Raw genomic sequence first — 25986 nt, forward strand, 5'->3', positions numbered from 1 at the left:
CATGGATTAATTAGAAGAATTAAAATTAGTCTTTCCAGTTAGGCAGTGAATAGTAATTGCCTGTTTTACTGTTTCATATGTTACCTTTTTTTAAGGATATTGATTAGCTGATACCCAAGATTAATTTATGATACTCTTTTCCCTTCTTTGCTTACTCCTAAGGATATTGTCAATACAATCATCAAGCACTGCTCACCTCAATTTTTTTCACTTGGTTTGCCTGGTGCCACAATGCTTATTATGGATTTTATTGTAGCAGCTGGTAGAGTGGCTTCTTCAGCTTTTCTCAATGTAAGTTTTTATTTCCTGTTCTTCATAATATAACAGACTGTAGTTAAACAGGACTCAACTCAAAGCAACAAAGGAGGAGCCCTTGTTAATAAGGTTAAAAAGCTGATGTTTAGGAAAATTTACAGTTTAACTGAAGTTACTTTTTTTAATGTAAATTTTGAAACACAAGAAAGTACTAAAATTGAAAAATCGACACATGAGCTATAAAAATGGATTAAATCTGATAAGCAAAACAAAATATAAAATTGAGAAAATCTAAGGAATCAAGTAGAGGGAGGGAAGAAACTAAAGAGAGGGCAATGGGTCATAGCAAAAGAGATGGACCAGAAGTGAGATATTTCGAAAGTGTGCTCTAGGAGGAAACTCTCAACTCTGAAACAGCATGTGAGGATTTTTATAATAGGTATAGTAACTCACTAAAATTGGATCCTGCTCATATTTAAGTATGAGATAAATTAAAGATGAAGACAGTAGATGGTTTATAGTGCTAAAGAGTTTAGATTTCATCCCAAGGAAAGAATGACTGAGCATTGAGGGATTTTACACAAGGAGTGACATGATCAAATTTCTACTTGAGAAGGATCACTCTGGTGCAAAGTATAAATGAGAAATAACAATTAATTAGAATAAACTAAGAATGTTGGGGAAAGAATAATCAGTCATACTTGACATCATTTTGTAACTTAGAAAGCTGTTTAATATACATTATTTCACTTATAAGCTGTGTAAAAGACCAACAGTGAATGAGAAGGAATTCTCTCTATTTGGAGGATAGTAGGCTGCCTAGTAGAGATCAGTGAGATATCAGGAGGGCTATTGCATGTACAAGGCAGGAGCTCAAAGGACATGTTAGGACTGAAGTGGAAAGCTGAGAGACAGTAGCTTTTACATGTTACTGAACGCCATGAAACTGGATGCATGTGGAAATGTTCACATAAGGGAAGAATCTGTATTTATAGCTAGTTGTTAACCCTGTTTCTCCAGTTCTGTAAGAAGAGCGATTGCATCTTACTCATCTTGATACCTCCAGGACCTAGCACAGCACCATGCTTATACAGATATATATTTTTTAAATTGTTGACAACTATAGAATGTAGGGCAGGGGCACCTGGGTGGCTCAGTGGGTTAAAGCCTCTGCTTTCGGCTCAGGTCATGATCCCAGGGTCCTGGGATCGAGCCCCGCATCGGGCTCTCTGCTGGGCAGGGAGCCTGCTTCCTCCTCACTCTCTGCCTGCCTCTCTGCATACTTGTGATCTCTGTCTGTCAAATGAATAAATAAAATGTTTAAAAAAAAAAAAAAAAGAATGTAGGGCAATAAATAAGTACCAATAGGAGAAGCTCAATATAAATGGTTAAAAAGCACAGAGTGTAGGGGCACCTGGGTGGCTCAGTTGGTTAAATATCTGACTTTAGCTCATGTCATGATCTCAGGGTCCTGGGATTGAGCTCCATCCACATCAGGCTCCATACTGAACAGGAGAGTCTGCTTCTCCCTCTCTCCCTTGAAAGATTATTAGTAATTTTATATGTGAAAATATTGATGAGGGAAGGTATGCCAGGAGGGAAACAAGCATGAATAAGCTGTGTTCTAGGAATGACAAATACTCCCATCTTTTCTTGAAGCAGGTTAATCTAACTAGGGAGTAGTGGACAAAAAGAACAGAAAGGTACTTTAGATCCTAGTTACAAAAAGTGTGGTCTGCACACCAGAAACATTTGGCATGATCTAGGTGCTTGTTAGAAATTTGGAGTCTCAGACCCTATCCCAGACCTACTAAAACAGAATGCACATTTTAACTATATTCCAAATAATTGGTATGGACATTGAAGATTGAGAAGTACTGCCTTAGACTATATTCGGAAAGTCTTGAATGTGAGGGATCAGATGATAATGCTGTATTAGATAAACAGTTAAATGTTTTAAATTAGGGAGAGAGATGATTGAATCTGTGCTTTGGCAATATTATAATAAGTGTATTAATCTAGGAGTAGATTAAATGGAAGGCAGGTAAAGATGGTAAATAAATTACAAGGCTATTATAGCATTAGTGTACACAGATTATCAATCTCTTTGATACTGGCACAAGTTGGTAGACCTCAGAGAAGACTGATATACAAACTACTTAATTTTTTTTTATCAATTTACTGTGGAAACAATTACTACTGAGTAGGCCAATTATTCTAGATGGACTAATCAGCACTTTTCCTGTACTTCTCAAGATTCTGCAGGAGAATTAAGCCCTAATGTCCTTACGCATCCATTTTATGTGACTAAATTTACCTTCTGTGCATGTAGAAAGGATGCTAGTTCTGTAATATCCTTAGAAAAATTTAAAAAACAGTCATATGTTCCACATATGAAGAACACTTGTTGAGAAAGACTGCATAGGAAGACCAATTATTGCAAGAATCAAACCTGACACCCCATCCCTCTACTATAAGGTAAAGGTTAGTCTTCTCCTCTGGATGATGTTGGAGATACACATTCCAATCTTCATCTTTGGATTCCATTTTAGATCCCATACACATCATCTTCCTTCTGTTAATGGGCAGCTTGTTTCTTCCCCTGACAGACAGATTGTAAAATAATTGATTAGGTTTTGCCTTTCTTAATTATAATCACATTACAGTATGCTCCCATTATATCCACATATCTGAACATTCTTAGTTATCTTATCCAACTTTAAATAAAAATCCTTAGCTGATCTCTTTTAAAATGCTGGTTTTTATCAGTTTCACTTTTATAGCTAATTTTTTTTTATTTAAAGATTTTATTTTTCTAAGTAATCTTAACACCCATCTTGGAGCTTTAATTTACAACTCTGAAATCAAGAGAGTCACGTGCTCTACCAGCTGAGCCAGCCAGGACCCCTATAACTATTTTTAAATCAACATGGTGTCTATAAGCTTACTCTAACCTCTTGATGGTGTTGTCTTTTATCTGCAAATCTGGATTATGTTTTAAATATGGAAGTGAGTTGTTTTGTTGATGATCATAATGAAGTACTACTCCACTGCCTCTATAATAACCCTTAGAAACATAAGGAAATCCTTTTGGTGACAGATTGTTGTTTTATGTGAATAGAAGTATTATATTTCTAGCAGATTCGTTTTAGCATTTTTGTTAGGTATTATTAAACATATAAATTGGTATTGTAGGTATTTTAGTTAATAAATATAATAGTAGGTGGGTATTGGTGTTTGGTGGACATGCAAGAAGGTAGAAGAAGAAAAAGAAATGCTCAGTGTTGATACTTCAGAAATGGCTTAATATAGCTAAGGAAAAAAGATGAAAAGTTACCTTCATCTGTAGGCCAAGTATAAATTCTGACTGTATTTAGTAAGTAGTATAGGCAGTGCTTTTCTCATGTACATAATATCATAAAAACCATCTAAACTAGTGCCTGTTTTTGAAGAGACAGTTACTATTTTTATCCTTAGTTACTTTATTTATTCTTAAATAGTGACAAATACAATCTAGTGACATTGAATCATCTGCCCATGAGTTATAACACAGTATGTTATGATGTGTGAGTTGCCTTTAAAATGAAAGTATTTATATTTTTTTCTAAAAAAATCTGATACCTAGGCACCAAGAGTGGAAGCACAAGTTCTTCTGGGATCTTTGGTTTGCTTTCCTAACTTATATTGTGAACTGCCTGCTCTGCATCCCAACATTCCTGATATTGCTGTGTCTCAGTTTACAGATGTTAAGGTAGGAAATCAGATTTTCAGCGTTTAAATGATTTTATAGTAACAATGTATGGTAAAATTTGTATTCTTTCTTTTTCTTTAGAAATCCACATAATTGTTAAAGAACATTAACCAGTCATACCCCTCGGACACAAGACTGGAATGTCCATTAGCATTATAGTCTTTTTTGTGTTGATAACTTTTTTGGAAACATTTTCTCATTATTGTATCCATTCATATGTCAGTATCTTAGGATTCTTTCATTCACTCACAGAACATTTATTGAAATATCCCATGAGGCAGGTACTGTGCTACTTCTAAGGCATCTAAGCAGGTTGAGATGGCAATAAATCTGCAAACCTGACTCTCTCTTTATTTCCACATGTGAATATATCCAACAATGTAATGGAATATTCTGTTTTGCTGTAGGAAACTGGAATTGGGGCGGGGAATCTCTGTACCTGAAGCATTATAGCTCCTGAACAGTCATGCTGATAATCAATTTTTAAACTTTTGCCTTCTCTGAAAGAAATTTCTTCAGTTTGCTGGATTTCTGTATATACTTTCATACCACCCATATTTCTCTTTATGACATTTATTATATATAATTACTTGTTTAGTGTTTGATTTATGCTTCAGACAAATAACACAAAGTCTTATTTACTGCTGTATCCTCAAAGCTTAATATACTGCTTGGCATCTGCTACTCTAGAAACATTTGTTGAACAAGTGAATTTCACTTACACATAAAATTGTATAGCTCAGTGCAAATTTGTAATAACAGTTAATAAAAACTATAGAAATTGAGTTTTGGTCTTCAGAGATGTAGTGTCTTTGGTTTCTTCTGTTTTCAGAAGATCCTGAAGTCAGGGATAGGTAATAGTTTTAATTTGCTTAGGCAGTTTTGAGGTCTCTAGGGATTAGCCTAGCTACTACATACGATCTGCTTTTCAAGAGTGGCCTTATTGTCTTCTGGCCATTATATAGACAGTAATGGCTTAAATTATTTAAAAAATCAAAACAAACTTTGGGGAAGGGGTATCTCCAAAATAAAAGCTAATTCTAATAATGATGAAGAAAGCAGAAATCTCAAGAAAATGATGATTATTCTATTCTTAGCCAGAAAACTGAAGATTTAAGGGAAAATTACATGCCATAGTGGTCATATTTAATTTTTACATTTTCACTGAAACCAGCTCTCTGTGTATTTTAAACTGCAGTCACATAGCCGCATGGAACATACCATGCTGTTTTTCAATTTTGTGCTTTTGAAAATGCATTTCTTTCTGCTTAAAACATCTATTATGTAGACCTGTTTTCCTCTTCTTGTCTTTCTTAATCACCCCCACACAAATAATCTTAGTCTTTGACCTTGATCATTTGTCAAAATCCTGTTTACTTAAGACCCTTTTGTGAAGTCTTTTATGACTTTCCAAAGTTTAACTGTTTGTTCACATAGAACCTTGTATATGTCATCTTGTGTTAATAATTGTTAACAAGTCTTCCTCCCTCCTTGGAATATAAACTTCTTGAGAATATGTACTGCATCTTAACCATCCATTTCTTTCCAGCATTTAAGACAGGATCTATTGCATAGAAGCTCTTGAGCTTAAACAAATAGATATGTCCAAAGTACCTATTAATTACCAGCCACTGGGTTTGATGCTAAGTTTGCAGAGATAAGTAGAAAAGTTACTCCTCCTAGGAGCTTACAGTCTATGTAACTGATAAATGCTTTGTGAATATATGAATGAATGAATGAAATAATGATTTTTTAAGAAAAGGAACAAATAGATTCTTAATTATCATGCCTAGTGGCATTCTTGTTTTCCTCTTCTTAGCCACTATGGTATTTGACCCATGTTGATATTCCTGACCTTCCTAAGTCTTTTCAACTTTGACTTATGTTGCACAGATCCATCTTGATTTATTACTTGTTTCTCTAAATATTCTAGGACTCCTTAATAAACTAGTGTTCTTTCTCTGCCTGCTAAACATAAACTTACTATAAGATCCTCTATTAGATAATTGTTTTCTCTTTATTCTCTTTTGAATATTTTATTCATTTATATAATTTTAACTATTATTTAGCACTTACACCTAAACTCAAACATTGTGATGTTTTACAAATTATCAAAAAAAGAGGAGGCTTGCTTTTAAATAAAGATTTCTCAAAGTTTTGAAAAGATGCCCATACTTTTAAGCAAGTAAATGTTTTAATTTTTATAGTGAGCTTTTTATTAATTTTTTAATCAGGAAAAAAGATTCTTTTTGAAACATACATACTTGGTTGTAAATTTCAGAAATCGTTTATTTTAGTCTTTTTGTGCTGCTGTAACAAAATACTACAAAAAAAAAAAGTACTACCAACTGGGTCGCTTATGAACAATAGACATTTATTTCTCATAGTTCTGGAGGCTAATAAGTCCAAAATCAAGCCTCCAGCAGAGTTGCATTCTGGTGAGGGTCCTCTCACTGGTTCATAGCTGGCACCTTCTCACTGTGTCTTCACAAACTGGAAGGAACTGAGTTCTCTTTTATAAGAGCATTAATCTCCTTCATAAGGGCTCCATCCTCATGACCTAAGCACCAGCTAATACCATCATCTTTGGGGCTATGATTTTAGCATAAGAATTTGGGGGGGCACAAATATTCAGACCATATTAGTGTTTTTTTTTTAAATTTAGATAATTATATGAATAATATTGGACCCTATTAACAAAGTATGCACATGAGAATAAAGATTGTTTTATTTCACTGTTTATCTCTAGCACGGGGCACAGTGCCTGGGCCATAGTGGCCATTAAATAAATATTTGAATGAGTGAATGAATGAATGAATGAATGAAATCTTAATCATTACTGATGTTTCCCCTTTATTTTAGGAACTCATAATCAAAACTGTATTAAGCTCGGCAAGAGATGAGCCCTCTGGTCCTGCACGGTAGGCCAGATTCTCCCTTTTTTTTTTTTTTTTTAAAGATTTTATTTATTTGAGAGAGAGAGACAGAGAAGGCAAAAGTTGGGAGGAGAAGGAGAAGCGGGCCCCCCACTGAGCAGGGAGCCTGACAAAGGGCTTGTTCCCAGGACCTCCAGATCATGACCTGAGCTGAAGAGAGGTGCTTAACTGACTGAGCCACTCAGGTCCCCCTGGTAGTTTTTTTGTTTTTTGTTTTTTGTTTTTTGTTTTTTTTTTAAAGATTTTATTTATTTATTTGACAGAGATCACAAGTAGGCAGAGTCAGGCAGAGAGAGAGAGGAGGAAGCAGGCTCCCCGCTGAGCTGAGAGCCCGATGCGGGACTCCATCCAAGGATCCTGGGACCATGACCTGAGCCGAAGGCAGAGGCTTCAACCCACTGAGCCACCTAAGCGCCCCCCCTGGTAGTTTTAATAGTAAATAATTTATTAGCATTAAGAAAGAATTTCTCATGTGCTCTGTTCAGGAGGAAAGACATTCCTGCATTGAATTATTCTAAAATTTAACATTCTACAAAATTTAATTTAAGAATGTCAGTATCAGGGCATGTCAAGTATACCATGATACTAGAAGGAGTTGACTTTTTTAGGAATTGAGGGAACTGGTATGTACTTCATCAGAAGCTTATACATAAATACACTAATGAAATTTTTACTGATTCTGATTATCAAGTAACTCCCTTCAAGCTGAAACTCAGTTGAAACAGGGAAATGAAGTTTCACAAGATGTTAAGAAATAGAAAAAATTCTACAAGTTCTGTTCCTGTTGGAAACCCTTTATATAGTATATGAATTTTATTTGTATTGCCAATTTGTTTTACAACAAATTTGTAGCTAGCTGTGTTAAATATAAGAATTATGAAAATAATATTTAGGGGCACCTGGGTGGCTCAGTCAGTTAAGTATCCAAACGCTTGATTTTTGGCTCAGGTCACGATCTCAGGGTTGCAAGATTGAGCCCCTGCTCAGGCTCCGTACTGGGCATGGAACCAGCTTAAGATTCTCTGTCTCCCTCTCCACTGTGCTTCCCCTCTTCTCTTAAAACAACAACAAAACAAAACAAAGGAAGGAAAGAAAAGAAAGAAATATTTGGCTTATCCCATCAGCTTCGTGTTTTTTTGCTTAAGTTCATTTTGTGCTGTCAGTAAAATCACTTTCTTTTTTTGAAAGCAGGTTACATATTTGGGAAGCTTTATGGGAATATCAGTTTATTAATATGTGTTTGTTTCAAAGATCCTGTGTGTTATCCCCACCTGTGGGCTTGGTAGTAAATTATGATTGAAAATCAGGCATTAAGTTGGGGTCATTTGCTTTCCTCCTACTTACCCTTGCTTAAGAAGAGCTAATATACAGAGTAACAAATTGATTGATTCACTTAAGCAGTGCATGTTTATTCTAGATTGGTTGGTTGTGGATATTTTGGTTGTGGTGGTGCTTTTGGTGGTGATTGCATTTCATTTAATGGCTCATCTCCTTCTATTTATATCATTGTTGGTTGCCCTTTTCGCAGATGTGTAGCATTGTGCAGTTTAGGTATTTGGATTTGTGAAGAACTAGTCCATGAGTCTCATCATCCTCAAATCAAGGAAGCTCTGAATGTAATTTGTGTTTCCTTAAAGGTAAAAAAGAAAGACCTATCCCAATATACATGGAATATATTAATATAGTATAGAATGCAGGACTATTTTTCTCCAAATGTCAATTATATATTGTGTCCTTATAGAATAAAACATTTGAGAAATGTGTTCATTAATTTTATATTACATTATTTCTTTGATCCTGATCTTTTCCTTCAGAGTGGTCCTTCTCTTGAATTTAGGATATCCTAGTTATAACCTATTTTATCTCAACTTTTTATGTCACTTAACAACATATATAGGTTTTTTTTTTCCTAATCGATATTTTTGTAACCTACTCTTTAATCCTTAATACTTCTGAATTCTTGAGCTGTTTAGTGTTTTGGCTTTATTATTCAAAAATAATTTATTATTATTCCTTTTGTAACCAGAGTAAGATTTGTTAAAAAATAATAACCTAATTACTTGGAGAATCTGAGTAAATTTTTTGCTTGTGAAAGTATGCATGATATTATTTTTGTCTTAAAACTTGCAATACAGTATATATATAGACTTCTAAACATAAAACGTACAAATATTATTTGACAAATATTTCTGAGTATGTACTATGTTTGAGGTGGTTTGCTAATCAGAGTGAGGGATACCACTCTGAATAAAATATAACTGTATACACTAGATTCAAGAGATTATTAATATGAGGCAGAAAAGGATTAAAATGAGAGTAATAAAACAGAAAGCTGAGAGAACCAAATGAGTGGGTGCATATAACATGCTAATTGAGGTCAGAGGAAGCTGAGATCACTTTGACTTAAGTAATAGAGAAGACTTTGGAAAGAGGAGATGTGAGGTAGTGGGGGAGATTTGGTCATAGAGAGTTAAACATAACAAGTTTGAATTTATGCCACTGAAGAGTCATCCAAGAGCTTTAAGCATAGAGAATGTCAGCATCAGTGCAGTTCTTTAGATTAATTTGAAAGTAAGTAGATTGGAATGGGGAAATGATTGATAAGGAAATTAGCATTTTATAGGCTATTGTAGAAATCCATGTAGAGAAAAATAAAGAAAAAAAACTTTAATGGGGACAGACACTCAAAATTAAAAATGAAGTTAATTGCGTTTTAGGATGTGTGGTGAATTTTTGTTTTGCAGCTGTATATTTATCTTAATATTTTAATAAACATAAAATTGCAAAAAGAAACATGAAATTTAAAGTTTTTCAGCAGCTAATGCATTAATGAATATTTTGTTGTTGTTATTACAGTTTACTAATAAAACAGTAGCCCATGTAGCTTGTAACATGCTTCACATGCTGGTTCATTATGTACCTAGACTTCAGATTTACCAGCCTGATTCTCCCTTGAAAATTATTCAAGTAAGTATTTCTCATTTATTATGACCCTGTTAAATATAATAAATTTACTCCTATATATTTTAACATGTACCTAAAAAAGTATAATGAGATCAAGACATATTTGAGAGCAAATAACATGTGCATATTTTGCCTTCTTTAATAATTTTTTATTATTTCATATTTTTGTATCAAATTTATTCATATACTATTCAGAGTATATGTTTATTTAAAAAGCCACATTATAAAATATCATTTTTTAAAAGCATAAATTTACCTACACACACACACACAGGAACGTCTGGAAAGACAAGAGTAGATTTCATTTTATTTCTCTCTCTCTCTCTTTTTTTTTTTTTAAGTAAGAATGGGGCTTGAAACTCACAACCCCAAGGTCGAGAGTCACATGTTCTGGGCTCCTGGATGACACAGTGGGTTAAAGCCTCTGCCTTTGGCTCAGGTCATGATCTCAGAGTCCTGGAATTGAGTTTCGCATTGGGCTCTCTGCTTGGCGGGAAGCTTGCTTACCCTGTCTCTCTGCCTGCATCTCTACATACTTGTGATCTCTGTCAAATAAATGAATAAAATCTTAAAAAAAAAAAAAAAAGTTACATGTTCTACCAGCTGAGCCAGCCAGGCACCCTGAGAGTGGATTTCCTTATTTTTCCCCCCAGCTTTATTGAGAAATAGTTGACAAATGTATGTATTTAAAATGTAGAACATTGTGATTTGATAATTGTGGAATGATTACCAAGGACAAGATAATTAACACATTCATTACCTCACATAGTTAACTGTTTGTTTGTTTATGGTGAGAATGCTTAAGCTCTGCTCTTAGCAACTTCCAGATATTCAGTAAATGATTAACTATAGTCACCATGCTTTTCATTAGATCCTTAGAACTTACTGTTGTTATAACTTAAAATGTATACCTTTTGACCTATAGCTCACCATTTCCCTCTTCTCCTCCCAGCCCCTGGCCACCACTATTCTATTCTGTTTCTGTGAAAGCAGCATTCTTTTTTATTTTATTTTTTTAAGATTCCATATACAAGTTTGTTACATATAGTACTTGCCTTTCTCTGTCTGGCTTATTTCACTTATAGTAATGCTTTTCAGGTTCATCCATGTTGTCACAAATGGCAGGATTTCTCTCTTTTTTTTTTTTTTTTTAATTTTATTTATTTGACAGATAGAGATCACAAGTAAGCAGAAAGGCAGGCAGAGAGAAGGGGGTGGGAAGCAGGCTCCCTGCTGAGCAGAGAGCCCAATGTGGGGCTCGATCCCAGGACCCTGGAATGACCTGAGCCGAAGGCGAAGGCTTTAACCCACTGAGCCACCCAGGCGCCCCCAGGATTTCTCATTTATGGCTGAATAATAATAATTCATTGTGTGTATATACACACATATTTTTAAAAATTTGTTTATTCTTTGAAGGACATTTACATTGTATCTCTGCTATTGTGAATAATGCTACAGTGAACATGTTGTGCAGAGATACTGATTTGATTTCCTTCAGAAATATACTTGGGAAGTATATTTCCTTCAGAAAGGAAAGTATATTTCCTTCAGAAATATATTTCCTTCAGAAATATACTTAGGAGCAGGATTGCTGGATCATTATGGTAGGGTTTTTTTGTTTGTTTTGGTTTTGATCATATGGTAGTTACTATTTGTAATATTTTGAGGAACCTCCATGTTGTTTTCCATAAAGGCTGTACCAGTTCACATTCCCACCAAGGTGTATATCAGTTTTCTTTTTTTCTACCTTCTTGCCAACATCTGTTATCTCTTGTCTTTTTGATAATAGCCATTCTAACAGATGTAAGGTGATATCTCATTGTGGTTTTGATTTGTATTTTCCTCATGATTAGTGATGTTGAGCACTTATTCATATACCTATTAACCATTTGAATGTCTTCCTTAGAAAAATGTTTATTCAGGTCCTTTGCCTGTTATAAATTGGATTATTTGCTTTTTTACTATTGAGTTTGAGTTCTTCATATATTTTATGTATTAACCCCTTATCCAATTACATGGTTTTTAAATACTTTCTCCCATTCCTTTTCAATTTATTGCTTCCTTTGCTGTGCAGATGCTCTTTAGTTTGATGTGGTCCCACATATTTATTTGAGCTTCTGTTATCTGTGTTTTTGGTGTCTTACCTAAAAAATCAGTGCCAAGACCAGTATCAAAAATATTTTTCCTAAGCTTTCCTCCAGGATTTTATGGTTTTAGGTCTTAAATTTAAGTCTTTGTTTCATTTCAAGTTAATTTTTGTCAATGGCGTAAAACAGGGGTCCAGTTTCATTTTTCTGCATGTGGATATCCAGTTTTCTTAACACTATTGATTAAAGATATTGTCCTTTTACTATTGTACATTCTTGGTGCTCTTATCAAAGATTAGTTGACCGTAAATATGTGGGTTTAGGTTTTAGGCTCTCTATTCTGGTCCGATGGTCAGTGTGCCTGTTTTTATGTCAATGCCTTACTGTTAGTACTGTGTTGTGATTACTGTAGCTTTATAATGAAGCTAGAAATCAAGAAGTATGATGCCTCTAGTTTTGTTGTTCCTCAAGATTGTAGGTTCTTTGGGGTTTTCTATGGTACCATACAAAATTCAGGATATTTTTTGTTTTTCTGAGAAAAATGCCATTAGAATGTTGATAGAAATTACATTGACACTCTAGATCACTATGGGTAGTATTAACAATCAAACAATATTCTTCCCATTTATAACATGGAATGTCTTCCCGTTTATTTGTGTCTTCAATTTCATTCATCTGTGTTTTAATAGTTTACAATGTATGGATCTTTTACCTCCATGTTTATATTTATTCCTAAGTATTTCATTGATTTTAATGCTACTGCAAATGGGATATCTTTCTTAATTTCTTTTTCTGACAGGTCATTGGTAGTATATAGAAACGCAACTGATTTTTGTATATTAATTTTTAATCCTGAAACTTGACTGAATACATTTATTAATTCTGACACTTTTTGGTGGAATGTTTAGGGTTTCCTAAGTATGAGATGATGTCATCTGCAAACAAATAATTTTACTTCTTCTTTTCGGATTTGGATGCCTTTTAATTCTTTTTCTTCCCTAATTGCTATGCTAGGACTTCAGGTATTACGCTGAATAGAAATAGCAATTGTGGGCATCCTTGTCTTGCTCCTGACCTTAGAGGAAAAGCTTTTAACTTTTTGCCATTGAGTATGATGTTAGCTATTGGTTTGTCAATGGCCTTTATTATCTTGAAGTACATCCTTCTGTAACTAATTTGTTGAGCAAAATAGATTTCTTGAGTGATAGAATTGCAGATAATTTTTAGAAATTGTTTTGCTCATCTGTATACTCTCATTTTCCTGTGAACATATTTGTCTATTTAAATATATTGATTCATGAGTTGAATTTGTAAGAAATCCATTTATAGTGGACAGACTTTATATGATTTTGGTTCCATACATACGAGAATTATAAATGACTGATAGTTAAGAATACTTGAAAAACTTACCTATTAAAAATTATTTTGAAGTAACAGTGTTAATGTATTTAGGATTTAAAAATGTGGATAAACTTTCATTAGTAGATTTTTTTATCACTTCACCATTAACATTTAAGTTTTAGGATGCATCATTTAACATATTTTGAACTTTTTTTTCTTTGCTGACAGATCCTGATAGCCACCATTACCCACCTTTTGCCAAGTACAGAAGCTTCATCTTATGAAATGGATAAGAGGGTAATTTAAATTTTGTTTGATATTTGATATGTGTTTAGTAAAATATTTATGTTTTAAAACTGCAAAGATATATATATTTACATGGTAAATATTAATTCATCTTGTGCTTAAAATTGCTATGAGAAATATATCTTTTAAAATTTATTATTTTTTTTAAAATGTTAAACCCCAAATTACAAAATCTTTTTTTAATTAACATGTAATCTATTGTTTGTTTCAGGGGTACAGGTCTGGGATTCATCTGTCTTACACAATTCACAGCACTCACCATACCACATACCCTCCCCAATGTCCATCACCCAGCTACCCCATCTCTCCTACTCCCCACCTCCCAGCAATCCTCTGTTTCCTAAGATTAAGAGTCTCTTAAGGTTTGTCTCCCTCTCTGGTTTTGTTTTGTTTCATTTTCCCCTCTTGCTTCTCAAATTCCTCGTATCAGTGAGATCATATGGTACTTATCTTTCTCTGATTGACTTATGAAATATATCTTTACATTATTTAAAAGTAACTAAATTGTATTTTAGTTCAAATTTCAAGTTAATCACGGTTATTTGTAAAGTCTTTGAATCTCAGGATTGTGAGGAACCTTGGAGGATATTTTGTTCATTTATAATTATTTCTCTTTATCCTGCCAAATTATGGTCTTGTTTATGCCTGAAAATTAGTAATTATGAGGAATTCATCAACTCTGAAGGTAACCATATATCTTTATATAGCTGTTACTGGTAGAAAATAAAGAAATTTCCATTAAGGAGAGTACTTGTAATAGAGTTACAGCACATAGAATAAGGCATACCCTTTGGCCACAAAAAGTTCTAGATTGCATTTACGTCAGTAAATCCATTATGAGACTCCTTTAACTCTTTCAGACATTGTATTTGTCAATCTAAAGTTTCTATTTGGTCTCTTTTCATAGTTTCCATAGCTTTCCTGAAATCTACATTTCTTCATCAATTTTATGTCTTTTCTTTTAGATTTTTAACATATTTGTCATAATTATTTTAAAGTAATGACTTTAAATTCTGCTAAATTCAATATCTGGGTTATTGCCATGTTTATATCTATTGAAATCTTTTCCTCTTGACTATGGATTCCATTTTCCTGTTTGTGCATATGTCTTAGTTTTTTATTATACATTAGGCATTGTACATAACATGTTATGAACTCTAGAACTGTGCTACCCAGGATAGTGACTACTAACCACATGTGACTTTAAATTTAAATCAAAATTAAAAAAAAAAAAACAAAATAAATTCAAAGTTTATTTAAAATTTTAATTTTCTTATTTGTGCTAACCACATTTCAAGGGCCAAATAGCCCCGTGGACAATGTATACTATTTCCATCATTTCACAAAGTCTGTTAATCAAGGCTGCTCTAGATTCTGTTCATTTCCTCTGAAAATTATTTTATTCCTTTCCATTTTCACGTCCCAATCTTGCATTCTATTCCCCATATCTGTGTCACCATCTCTTAATCATATGGTGTTGAAATCTCAAAAAAGCAGAGTTATTGGAGAAGGATGAATTTCAGTTTCCATTGTGTTGCATGTAAGGAATATTGCCTAGTAAAACCACCAGCAAAGCAACTCTGTATACCTAAAGTAGTAAATTTGAAGCTAGAAAAAAAATTACTGGTATCATCAACACATGAGTAGTATTAAACTATGGGAATATATATTTTTACTTAAGGAGAAGTTACAGAGTAGGAAGAGTTATTAGCAAAGTAGAACACCTTGAAGAATAACAGAGCAGGGGCTCACCAAAATAGAAGATAGAGACATAGGAGGCTCCTGAATTTTCTTCCTCCTGTGGATGCACAGAAGATGCAGCTACACATGGAGCATTTCTCTCTGAGAGAAATCCAGAAACTAGTTGAAAGATCCTATACATCTGCTAACTGAGAAAATACCCACATCAAAATATGTAGGAAACATTGAGGCACATTCTTGTAATATACCCCACTGTTGGCACAATCTGGAGAGAACGCCCAACTGCTGGGGTCTCTCTGAGGAGAGAAGAGTTTAGACCACAAATCTAGCACCCAAACTTTTAAGTCTGTCACCCCAGGGATGGGCTTCTAAATCACTTTGCTCTGAAAGCCAACAGGGCTTGTATTCACGAGTCCCCCAAAAATATAGGGAAAAAAGGAACACTCGTTAAGACTGTGAGCATGTGCTATCCATATTCCCCTGGGTTTCAGTGCAGGGGGAAGAGGCATTCTTTCCCTATAAAGAATTTGAATGCGTATTTTCCCAACTGCTGCTTGAGGGTCTAGCTTCTTCTTTTTTTTTTTTTTTAAGATTTTACTTATTTATTCGACAGGTGGAGATCACAGGTAGGCAGAGAGGCAGGCAGAGAGAGAGAGAGGAGGAAGCAGGCTCCCCGCTGAGCTGAGAGCCCGACATGGGGCTCGATCCCAGGACCCTGGGATCAGGACCGGAGCCGAAGGCAGAGGCTTTAACCCACTGAGCCACCCAGGCGCCCTGAAGGTCTAGCTTCTAATCAGCCTTCATCCAGATGCTGACTGCAGTCCTCCTGGAAGCCCGTTAGAATCAGTGGGCAGTTCCCCTGTAGTCTTCCTCTGGCTGGCTCCAACAATAAAACCAGGTTTCCAGCTTTTCCCTAGAAGGAGCTCGTCGACACTAAATGAGTGGCTCCCAAATCACCTCATTCTGGCAGCAGACAGAACTTGGCATTCATGAATTCTCTAGAAACACACAAAACAGAGGTGGTTCTATTTGCACGAGCACTCCCAGCAACTGTTTTCTTTGGCTTAGCACAGAATGAGTAAGCAAAAATAGCCAGCTCTCAATTTCTCTGTTATGAGTTAGACTGCATAGCTAATATTGCAACTTGACCAGCTGTTCCTGAAAGTCAGCTTTCCAGTTAGCCTGGATCCGGGAGCTGAAGGGGTAGGTCATTAGTAGTCCTTCAGGAGCCTAAATAAGTATATTGGCATTTCCGACCCTTTTAGGACACAGCTTGGATAGTCATGGAGGTTTGAGGGACAGCTAAGAGCTTGAGCCAAGCAGCTGTATAATCTCAGCCTGGTTGAGACTTATATAATTACAAAATATAATATATAATTGGAACACATTTCCAATTATATAAGTATCTTATAGGAAGACAGTTTGAGACTATATAAATATCCTATTATTTCTTAACCTTTACTAAGTAGTTTTGCTAGCCATTGATAACTCTTATCAGAATTAAATGTTGTTATGTTAATTCCAAATGGTGATTTCTTAATTCTGTCATTATGTTTACATTCATTATTTTTCTGTGATAAGGAAGAGCTTTCTCTTGTCCCCTATCCATCTTACTATGGTGAGATCATGATTCTTTCTTTATGCAGTGGATTGTATTCCTTAGTTTTTTACTATCATTATTTATTTCAAAGCTCAAAATGTTCCGGATTTTAGCCAGTGGGAATGCCCTTTAAACTGTCTTCTTTGTCCTTTTTGTCATATCCTCCTTATTGTTCTTTCAACATATCCTTAAATTCTGTTACTACAGAATTTTTCACTCCTCTTGTATTTTCCCTGACGCAATACTGGAATTAGCCATTTCCCCAAGGAACGTTGGTTCCATTGAGTGGAAATAAAGATCTAGGAACTAGGTGTTTACATGGTCAGTGGGTTGTCGGGGTTTTTTTTTTGTTGTTTTTTTTTTGAAGTCCCTCCCAACAGAGTTAAAAAATAAATAATATGTACACACACAAATATATAATATGTATTTTATGTGTGTGTATTAAAACACCATGAGTTTGCCTTGACACCTCTGATTCTAGTCCAACACCACAAGGTTCAGTCTGTCCTCTCCTTTTACTTATTTGTAACTAACTGCCCCAATAATGAGAACCTGGCTCCCATACGCAGTTATCCACAATGTGTTTACTTCTTTGTGCAGTTTTAGAAAAATAAAGGCAGTTTCAGAATATATTTATGCTTGTATATAGTTACCAAGGGAGTATATAGTGCAAAAGTTCTGTTTAAAAGTTATTTAGGTTACTTCTCCCTCCATTTAGCCCCATTTCAGTGTGGTTATAGACTTCATTTGAAATATAGTTCAGGTTATTTTTTCAGTTTATATTCCTAAATTTTAGTGTTTCTCCCTGTTGTTCTCAGGTTTTTTTAGTTTATGTTTTATCCATTCTTTGTTTATTTCTGCACAAGTGAGCAGATAACATTTATAATTTTTTTTCTCCTTGTTAAGAGTCATATTTTAGATATTCTTTGGTGCTTTTTTTTAAATTTATAGGATATCTTAGAAATTGACAATACTTCATAAAGATCTTTTGTGTTCTTTTTTACAGCTATATAACTATATAGGATTATTTCTCCATTATGTGAATGTACTGTAGTTTATTCAACTCACTGTCCTATGTGTGAATGAATAGGGTTTTTTTCAGAATTTTGCAATTGCAAAGAATGCTTCAGTGACTAACTATGTGCCTAATTATACTTTTACATAATTGGAATGTGTCTTCAAGGTATATTCCTAGAAGTGGAATTTCTGGGTCAGAAGGTAAACAGATAGGTAATTTTGTTAAATATTGGCATTCCCAGAAGCAAACTGTGAGTATGTTTGCCCAGAGTCTCAACCACACAGTGTGTCTTATTTGGAAATTTTTGCCAGTGTGTGGGGGGAACAATCTCACTGTACTTTTCATTTACCTTGCTCTTTTAATAAGTGAGGTTGAATATCCCATTTACTATTTTCATCCCTAATTTTTATTTTTGTGAATCATCTATTCATTTCCTCTTCCTTAAAAAAAAAAACTTATTTATTTAATATGCGTAATCGCTATACCCAGCGATTAAACTCACAACCCCGAGATGATTAGTCGCATGCTCCACCATTTGAGCCAGCCAGGCGCCCCATCTATTTATATCTTACATTTTCTGTCAGGTTTAGTATTTTCCCCTCAAATTTTATGTACTAGGGATTTTAGCTCTTAACTGTGATATATGTTACAGATATTTTCTTTGCCCCACCCCATTTGTCTTTTGCTTTTGTTTATGGTGGACTTTTTTTTATTGTTTCTTGTGGGGGGATCAAGGAAAAAATTAGTTTTTATGTAGTCAGTTTCTTTTTCATTGTGTCTGAATTATCAGTCATAGATAGAAAGCCTTTCTCTGTACCCTAGATAAGAGGATTCTTCTAATACTTGTATGGTTTCATTTTTTTATATTTTTATCCCTCACCCATTTGAAGTTTATTCTGTATGTTTTGAGACAGAGATACAATTATTGTTGTTTTTCCAAGTGGATAACCAGATTAAAAAGTTCTCTTTTGCCCTTTAGAGAATAATCAATTTATGAAATTACTTGGTTCTGTTTCTTCAGATTCTGTACTATCGGTTTTCAGACTCTTAGTGACAAGATCTCTTTAATACTGTTAAATATTATTGAAGATTTCAAAGGACTTTTTTTTCATATGGGTTATATTGCCATACCTTAGAAGTACTTGGTTTTGGTTTTAGGCTACCACAGTAGAGTGAATAACTCAGTAAAGCAAGCCAAATGAATTTTTTGGTTTCTTGGTGCATATAAAAGTTACATTTAAACTGCACCTTAATCTGTTAAGTGTGCAGTAGAAGTATGTCCCAAAAAACAGTGTATAAACTTTAATTTAAAAATACCTTCTTGTTAAAAATATGCTAACCATGATCTTAGCTTTCAGTGAATTGTAATCTTTTGCTGGTGGAGGGTCCTGCCTTAGTGTTGATGGCTGATCAGGGTGATTGCTGCAGGTTGGGGTGGCTGTGGCAATTTCTGAACATAAGTCAACAATGAAGTGTGCCACATTGATTGACTCTTTTTCTCAGTTTCTCTGTAGCGTGCAATGCTGTTTGACAGCATTTTACCCATAGTATAGAACTTCTTTCAGAGTTGGAGTAAGTCCTTTCAAACACTTTATCAGCTGCATTTATGTAGTATTCTAAATCCTTTGTTGTAATTTCAACAGTCTTCACGGCATCTTCAGGAGAAGATTTCATCTCAAGGAGCCACTTGCTTTGCTCGTTCATAAGCAGGAATTTCTTACTCATTAAAGTTTGATCATGAGCTCGTAGCAATTCAGTCACCTCTGCAGGCTCCAATTCTAGTTCTCTTGGTAATTCTACCAATGCTGCTTCCTCTGCTGAAATCTTCAGCTCCTCAGTGTCATCCCATGAGGTTTGGAATCACTTTTCCAAACTCCCATTAATGTTGATATTTTTTACCTTTTCCCATGAACCATGAATGTTTTTTTATGACCTCTAGAGTGGTGAATCCTTTCCAGAAGGTTTTCAGTTCACTTTAGATCCTTCAGACGAATCACTATCTATGGCAGCTGTAGTTTTATGAAATGTATTTCTTTCACAATAAAACTTGAAATAAAAATTTCTCCTTAATCCATGGGCTACAGAATGGATGTTGTGTTAGCAGGCATGAAAACATCATTATTCTTGTTGTGCATCTCCATCAGAGCTCTTGGACTTAAAATACTGTATACATGTATAAAGCACAGGGATAATAGATGTAGCATAATTCTTTTTTTAAATCCTTTTTTATTAATTATTTTTATTAACATATAATGTAGTATTTGTCCCAGGGGTACAGGTCTGTGAATTATCCAGGCTTACACTTTTCACAGCCCTCACCATATCACATACTCTCCCCAATGTCCAAAACCCAACCACCCTCTCCATACCCCTCTCCCCCTAGCAACCCTCAGTTTGTTTTGTGAGATTAAGAGTCTCTTATAGCTTGTCTGTAGCATAATTCTTAAGGGTCAGAGGATTTTTGGAATGGTAAATGAACACTGGTTTCAACTAATGTCACTAGCTGCATTAGCCTCTACTGAAAGAGGCAGCCTGTCCGTTGAAGCTTTAAAGCCAGACTTTGACTTCTCTCTAGCTATGAAAGTCCTAGATGGAATTTTCAAATAGAAGCCTGTTTTGTGTACGTTGAAAATCTCTCGTTTAGTGTAGCTAATCTTCTGGATAGCTTGCTGCAGCCTTTTTATCAGCATTTGCTACTTAACCTTGTACCTGTATGTTACAGAGATGGCTTCTTTCCTTAAACCTCACAATTCAGTCTCTTCTAGCTTCAGACTTCTCTTCTGTAGTTTCCTCACCTCTCTTAGCCTTCACAGAATTTAAGAGAATTAGGGCCTTCCTCTGGATTAGGCTTTTTGACTTAGGGGAATTTTGCAGCTGGTCTGATCTTCCCTCCAGACCATAAAACTTTCTCTATGTCAGCAATACAGCTATATTGCTTTCTTATTAACATTCATGTGTTTACTGGGGTAGCACTTTTGCTTTCCTTCAAAACTTTTCCTTTGTATTCACAGCTTGGCTGTTTGGCACAAAAAAACCTAGTTTTCAGCCTGTCTTGACTTTCAACATGCCTTCCCCAACATGCCTAGACTTAATTTCTAGCTTTTGATTAAAGTGAGAGTCATATGATTCTTCCTTTCACTTGGACACTTTAGAGGCCATTGTATGATTATTAATTGTCCTAATTTCAGTATTGTTGTGTCTCAAGGAATAGGGAGGCCTGAGGAGAAGGAAGAGGGATGGGGGAATGGCTGGTTAGTGGAGCAGTCAGAGCACAGTGTTTACTGAGTAAGTTTGCTGTCTTATATGAACATGGTTTGTGGCACCCCCAAACAACTACAGTATAATATCACAGATCACCACAACAAATACAGTAATAACGAACAAGTTAGAAATATTGTGAGAATTACCAAAATTTGACACAGAGACATCAAATGAACAGATGCAGTCTGAAAATGGTGCTCATGGACTTGCTCAACACAGGATTGCAACAGACCTTCAATTTATAAAAAAATGCAGTATCTGTAAAGTGAAGCACAATAAAATGAAGTATGCCTGTGTTTTATCCACTTGATCTGTCTTATACTGAGAGTAGTATGTTGAAGTCTCCTTAATGTTTCTGAATTTCCTTGCACCTTTTATACTTTTTGCTTTATAAAGATAGTCGCTATGTTGACACATAGATAGTCATACATTTTTTAAAAATATTTTATTTATCTATTTGACAGACAGAGATCACAAGTAGGCAGAGAGGCAGGCAGAGAGAGAGGAGGAAGCAGGCTCCCTGCTGAGCAGAGAGCCTGACGTGGGGCTCGATCCTAGGACCCTGGGATCATGACTTGAGCTGAAGGCAGAGGCTTTAACCTGCTGAGCCACCCAGGTGCCCCTCATAAATGTTTTAGTTTCATTTTGAATTGGAACTTTTAACATTAATGCTTTTTGGTTTAATTTTAATTAGCATATTGCATTTTTTGCATTTCTTTTTCCATGACATATTTCCTTTGTTCTTTTATTTTTTAAGTTCCTTTTGGTATTCAGGAAATTTTATACTTTGTTCTTTTAGTTACTTTTCTCTGTATACCTTTTTAAAATGTCTTTATTCCCTTGCTTTCTTATAAGCTCTTACTTTTTAAAACACCTTCTATGTAGTTTGTGATTATTTAATGGTATCCTTTATCTCCTGTCTATTGCCTATACATTAATAAATGAGCTTAGTTTTCTTCTCTTGTCGCCTCTATTTTTGGTTACTTTATTTCTACATGTAACATATAGCATATGTCATAATAGCATATAGCAATAAATGATTCTTCTGTGCTCATCTCTATCTTTATTTTTTTAATCTTAGCTCTGTAACCAAATATATCAAATACTCATCATTCTTTTCACTGAAGTTTCTCAGTCAACTACTTGGTTGGATGAAATTCATCTTTATTCTTCAAGATAGTCTCAGGAATACACAATTCCCTGAGTGCTTGTATATTTAAAACATTTTCTGTAACCCTGATACTTGAGAAACATCTTGGTTAGATTTAGAATCCTTAGGTTCACATTCATGTTAAGTTCCCCCCCACCACCAATGTTGCCTTGTTTTGTGCATTATTTTTTGAATTTTATTTTCATTTTTGTATACATTGAAATTATTTCATCTTTTCTCTAGGAGGCCCTTAAGATATTTTTTCTTTATGTCTGAAGTCTTACTTTGAAAGTTTTATAAGGGTATGTGCAGAGTTGATTATTGCAGGTCAGTTTGTCCTGGCTTCTGGTGGATGACCTTTTTAACATGTATATATCAGAGACCGTAATTATATGTAAATTGGATATTTTTTCCATATCATTTATTTCATTCATTTTCTCTCTGACGCTTTTTATCTTTTTTTAAATCTCATTTTTATTCTGTCAGTTGTTATCCCAGTGTTCTTCAATGCCCTGTGTTCAATTTGTTTTTTTTTTTTTTAATTTATTCTTCCTTAAGCACCTTATAATTTAGGCTTCATTTCTAAATTTTGTCCTTTTACTTCTTTCCTGACTTGAAACAGTTATTCCTTTCTTGGTCTATGTCTTCTTAGTTTTAATTTCTGATTTAAGATGGGGTTTTCTTTGTCCCCCATATCTAAATGCTGTTTGATAATATCTGACTTAGATTAGATTTGTTGTGTTGTAGTTTTCATCTGCTTCATAATTGGGTTTTTTGGGTGGGGGTTTTATCAGCTGAATTGCTTAGAGTCTCATTTTTGTTTTATTTTTACAATAATTTTTTAAAAATATTTATTTAATTATTTGACAGAGATCACAGGTAGGCTGAGAGGCAGGCAGAGAGGGGGAGGGGGATGCAGGCTCCCTGTGGAGCAGAGAGCCTGATGAGGGGTTTGATCCCAGGACCCTAGGATCATGACCTGAGCTGAAAGCAGATGCTTAACCATCTGAGCCATGCAGATGCTGCAGATCCACAATTTTTAAAGTTTAAGTCTTGTGAGATCCTTAATTTCTCTTTTGCTTTTTCTTTTTACTACATGATTTCCACAGGCTGTCTCCCTATTCCTTCTTAACATTCTTCTCCCCCAAAGCATTACCTTCCCTGTGTGTGTACTTTTTTTTTTTTTTTTTAAGATTTTATTTATTTATTTGACAGAGATCACAGTAGACAGAGAGGCAGGGAAACAGGCTCCCTGCTGAGCAGGGAGCCCGATGTGGGACTCGATCCCAGGACCCCGAGATCATGACCTGAGCTGAAGGCAGCCGCTTAACCCACCCAGCCACCCAGATGCCCCCCTGTGTGTGTATTTTTAAGTCCTTTTTTTAACCACTCAATATCGATCTACCAATATATTTTTTTCAGTATTCTCACACTTAGGGCGACTTTTTTCTTTCTGGCTTGGTTTTTAGGTTTGTACTCAGTTCTTTTCTCTCTTTTACAGTTTTTCCCAAACTCCCCTTGCTCTTCATGGAAGTTTGTAGTGGGAGAATGGGAAAAAGCTTGTGGGATTTGCTGTGTACTTTATACTTACAGATAATTTGAAGTTTAGATGTTCTGTTTTCTGGTCATACTGAGGATACCAGTTTTGTGATGTTTTAATTCGTTCTTTTTGTTCTTTAAAAGGAATGTGGAAGTGATTGTAATATATATGACCTCAAACCTTTCATTTGAATTCCATTCTTTGAACAGTTTTATATAGTCTACTAATCGATGTCTTCATTTAAGCTCAGTGTTTTTATAGTAATTTTCCAAGTAATTTTGGCAGTTCTGTTTTTATTATGTTTAAGGTTTCATTGTGATAGCTCTAAAATATAAGGAAGAAACACAATAATACTCATATATATTTTAGAATCCATTAGATCTAAGTAAATATTCATGGTTAGAATTAGGGTTTGTAGTTCCTGAAATAAATTTTGGACGACAAAAAATAAGTTAGTGAATTTTTGTTGAGAATATTAAGGTCTTATTTTATGAATTTACAATGATAATTACCATTTTTTGTTGTTGTTACAGTTGGTGGTATCCTTACTTCTGTGCCTTCTGGACTGGATCATGGCCTTACCTCTGAAGACACTGCTCCAACCAGTCCATGCTACAGGAGCAGAAAATGATAAAATAGAAAAATCTGTCCTCAATTGCATTTATAAGGTCAACTTGTTTGCTATATTGTTTACTTGGTAACCAACAGTTTTTAAAACCGAAAGAAATCACATTTCCTTAGTATTACATTTTTATTTTTTTAGAGCTAGGCGTTTTCTGAGAATATAGATGTATCTTACAGTACCTAAGGATAATTAAAATTCTTCATGCAAGAGACAGTTGTTTTACTGCAGATATTTGAAAGGAGTCAAATTTTTGTTGAATGTGAAAATCATTAGTTAAATTTCATTCATTCTTCATTTTAAGAAGTATTAAATTTTACCTTGATTGAAGAACTGAGTTTTAAAATATTTGAAGTTTTGTCAAGCTCTTATATTACCAGTTGACATTTTTTTTCCTTTTATTTTATTTTTCTTTACTGAAAAGGAAAACTGTGTTTTCCCCTCATACCTCCAGGTATTACATGGGTGTGTTTATGGAGCTCAATGTTTTAGCAATCCAAGATATTTTCCAATGAGCCTCTCTGATTTGGCATCTGTAGATTATGATCCTTTTATGCATTTGGAAAGCCTAAAAGAGCCTGAACCTCTGCACTCTCCGGATTCAGAACGCTCTTCTAAACTTCAACCAGTGACAGAAGGTAAAATGAATTCACTTCAGGACCATATTATTTCTTGGAGAGACGAATATATCTTACTTTGTAGTTGTTTACCTCATCATGTGTATTATAGCAAAGTTCATTTTTAGTTTGAGAAATAACTTCAGAAACAGTGACTAAGATTATATGTGATGACATTTCATTTATACTTCTAGTTAAGTTATTCTGATAAGTTCTTGTTGATATTTTATTTTATATATCATAGAATTTATATAATGGAATAACATATTTAGCTTTTGAGCTTAACAGATGTGGTACTGAATTTTGACTCTCCATTTACTAGCTGAGTGGCTCTGTTCCCTTATTTGTAAAATGAGGATAATATTCATTCCCTCATGGTTGTTTTGAGTACTGAATAAGATAGTTTATATGAAGCCCTCTGCACAGTTCTTGATAGGTAGTGAACTCGGTAACATTTTTTTTTAAGCGTCATTGTTTCTACATTCAGAGAGTTTACTTTCTGATATAAGGGAAAGATGTAAATAAATAATGTCTAAATATGAGTATAAGAGTAAAAGTACATTTATGATATGGAAGTAACCCAGAGGAACCCAGCAATTATTGAAGGGTTTTAAGAACGTTATATACATGATAAATTTAGTATTAAGAGCAGTTTGAAAACAGTATTTTATAGGAGTTAGAAGATTATGGCCCATGTCTGCCACCTGTTTCTGTAAATAAAGCTTTATTTACATCCATACTATTCATGATGGCTGCGTTTGTGCAACAACAGTAGTGTTGTATAGTTGCAAAGGAGATGATGTAGTCTGTAAAACTGAAAATTTTTACTGTCTGTCC

At 34.5% G+C, this 25986-nt stretch overlaps 1 protein-coding gene across 9 annotated transcripts in view; it reads left to right on the top strand.

The window, feature by feature from the left end:
• RALGAPA1 (Ral GTPase activating protein catalytic subunit alpha 1) overlaps positions 1-25986 on the top strand; it is a 256054-nt gene that overhangs the window by 123367 nt on the left and 106701 nt on the right. For all 9 annotated transcript variants that reach the window (XM_082737789.1, XM_082737788.1, XM_082737790.1 and 6 more), the window contains 8 exons: positions 163-291; positions 3881-4006; positions 6869-6927; positions 8471-8579; positions 9799-9909; positions 13563-13631; positions 24444-24578; positions 24987-25170. In XM_082737789.1, coding sequence (XP_082593915.1) covers positions 163-291; positions 3881-4006; positions 6869-6927; positions 8471-8579; positions 9799-9909; positions 13563-13631; positions 24444-24578; positions 24987-25170 — 922 coding nt within the window. The remainder of the gene's footprint in view (positions 1-162; positions 292-3880; positions 4007-6868; positions 6928-8470; positions 8580-9798; positions 9910-13562; positions 13632-24443; positions 24579-24986; positions 25171-25986) is intronic.

The sequence above is a fragment of the Mustela nivalis genome (genome assembly GCF_964662115.1).
Source record: "Mustela nivalis genome assembly, chromosome: 6".
In the NCBI taxonomy this organism is placed as follows: Eukaryota; Metazoa; Chordata; class Mammalia; order Carnivora; family Mustelidae; genus Mustela; species Mustela nivalis.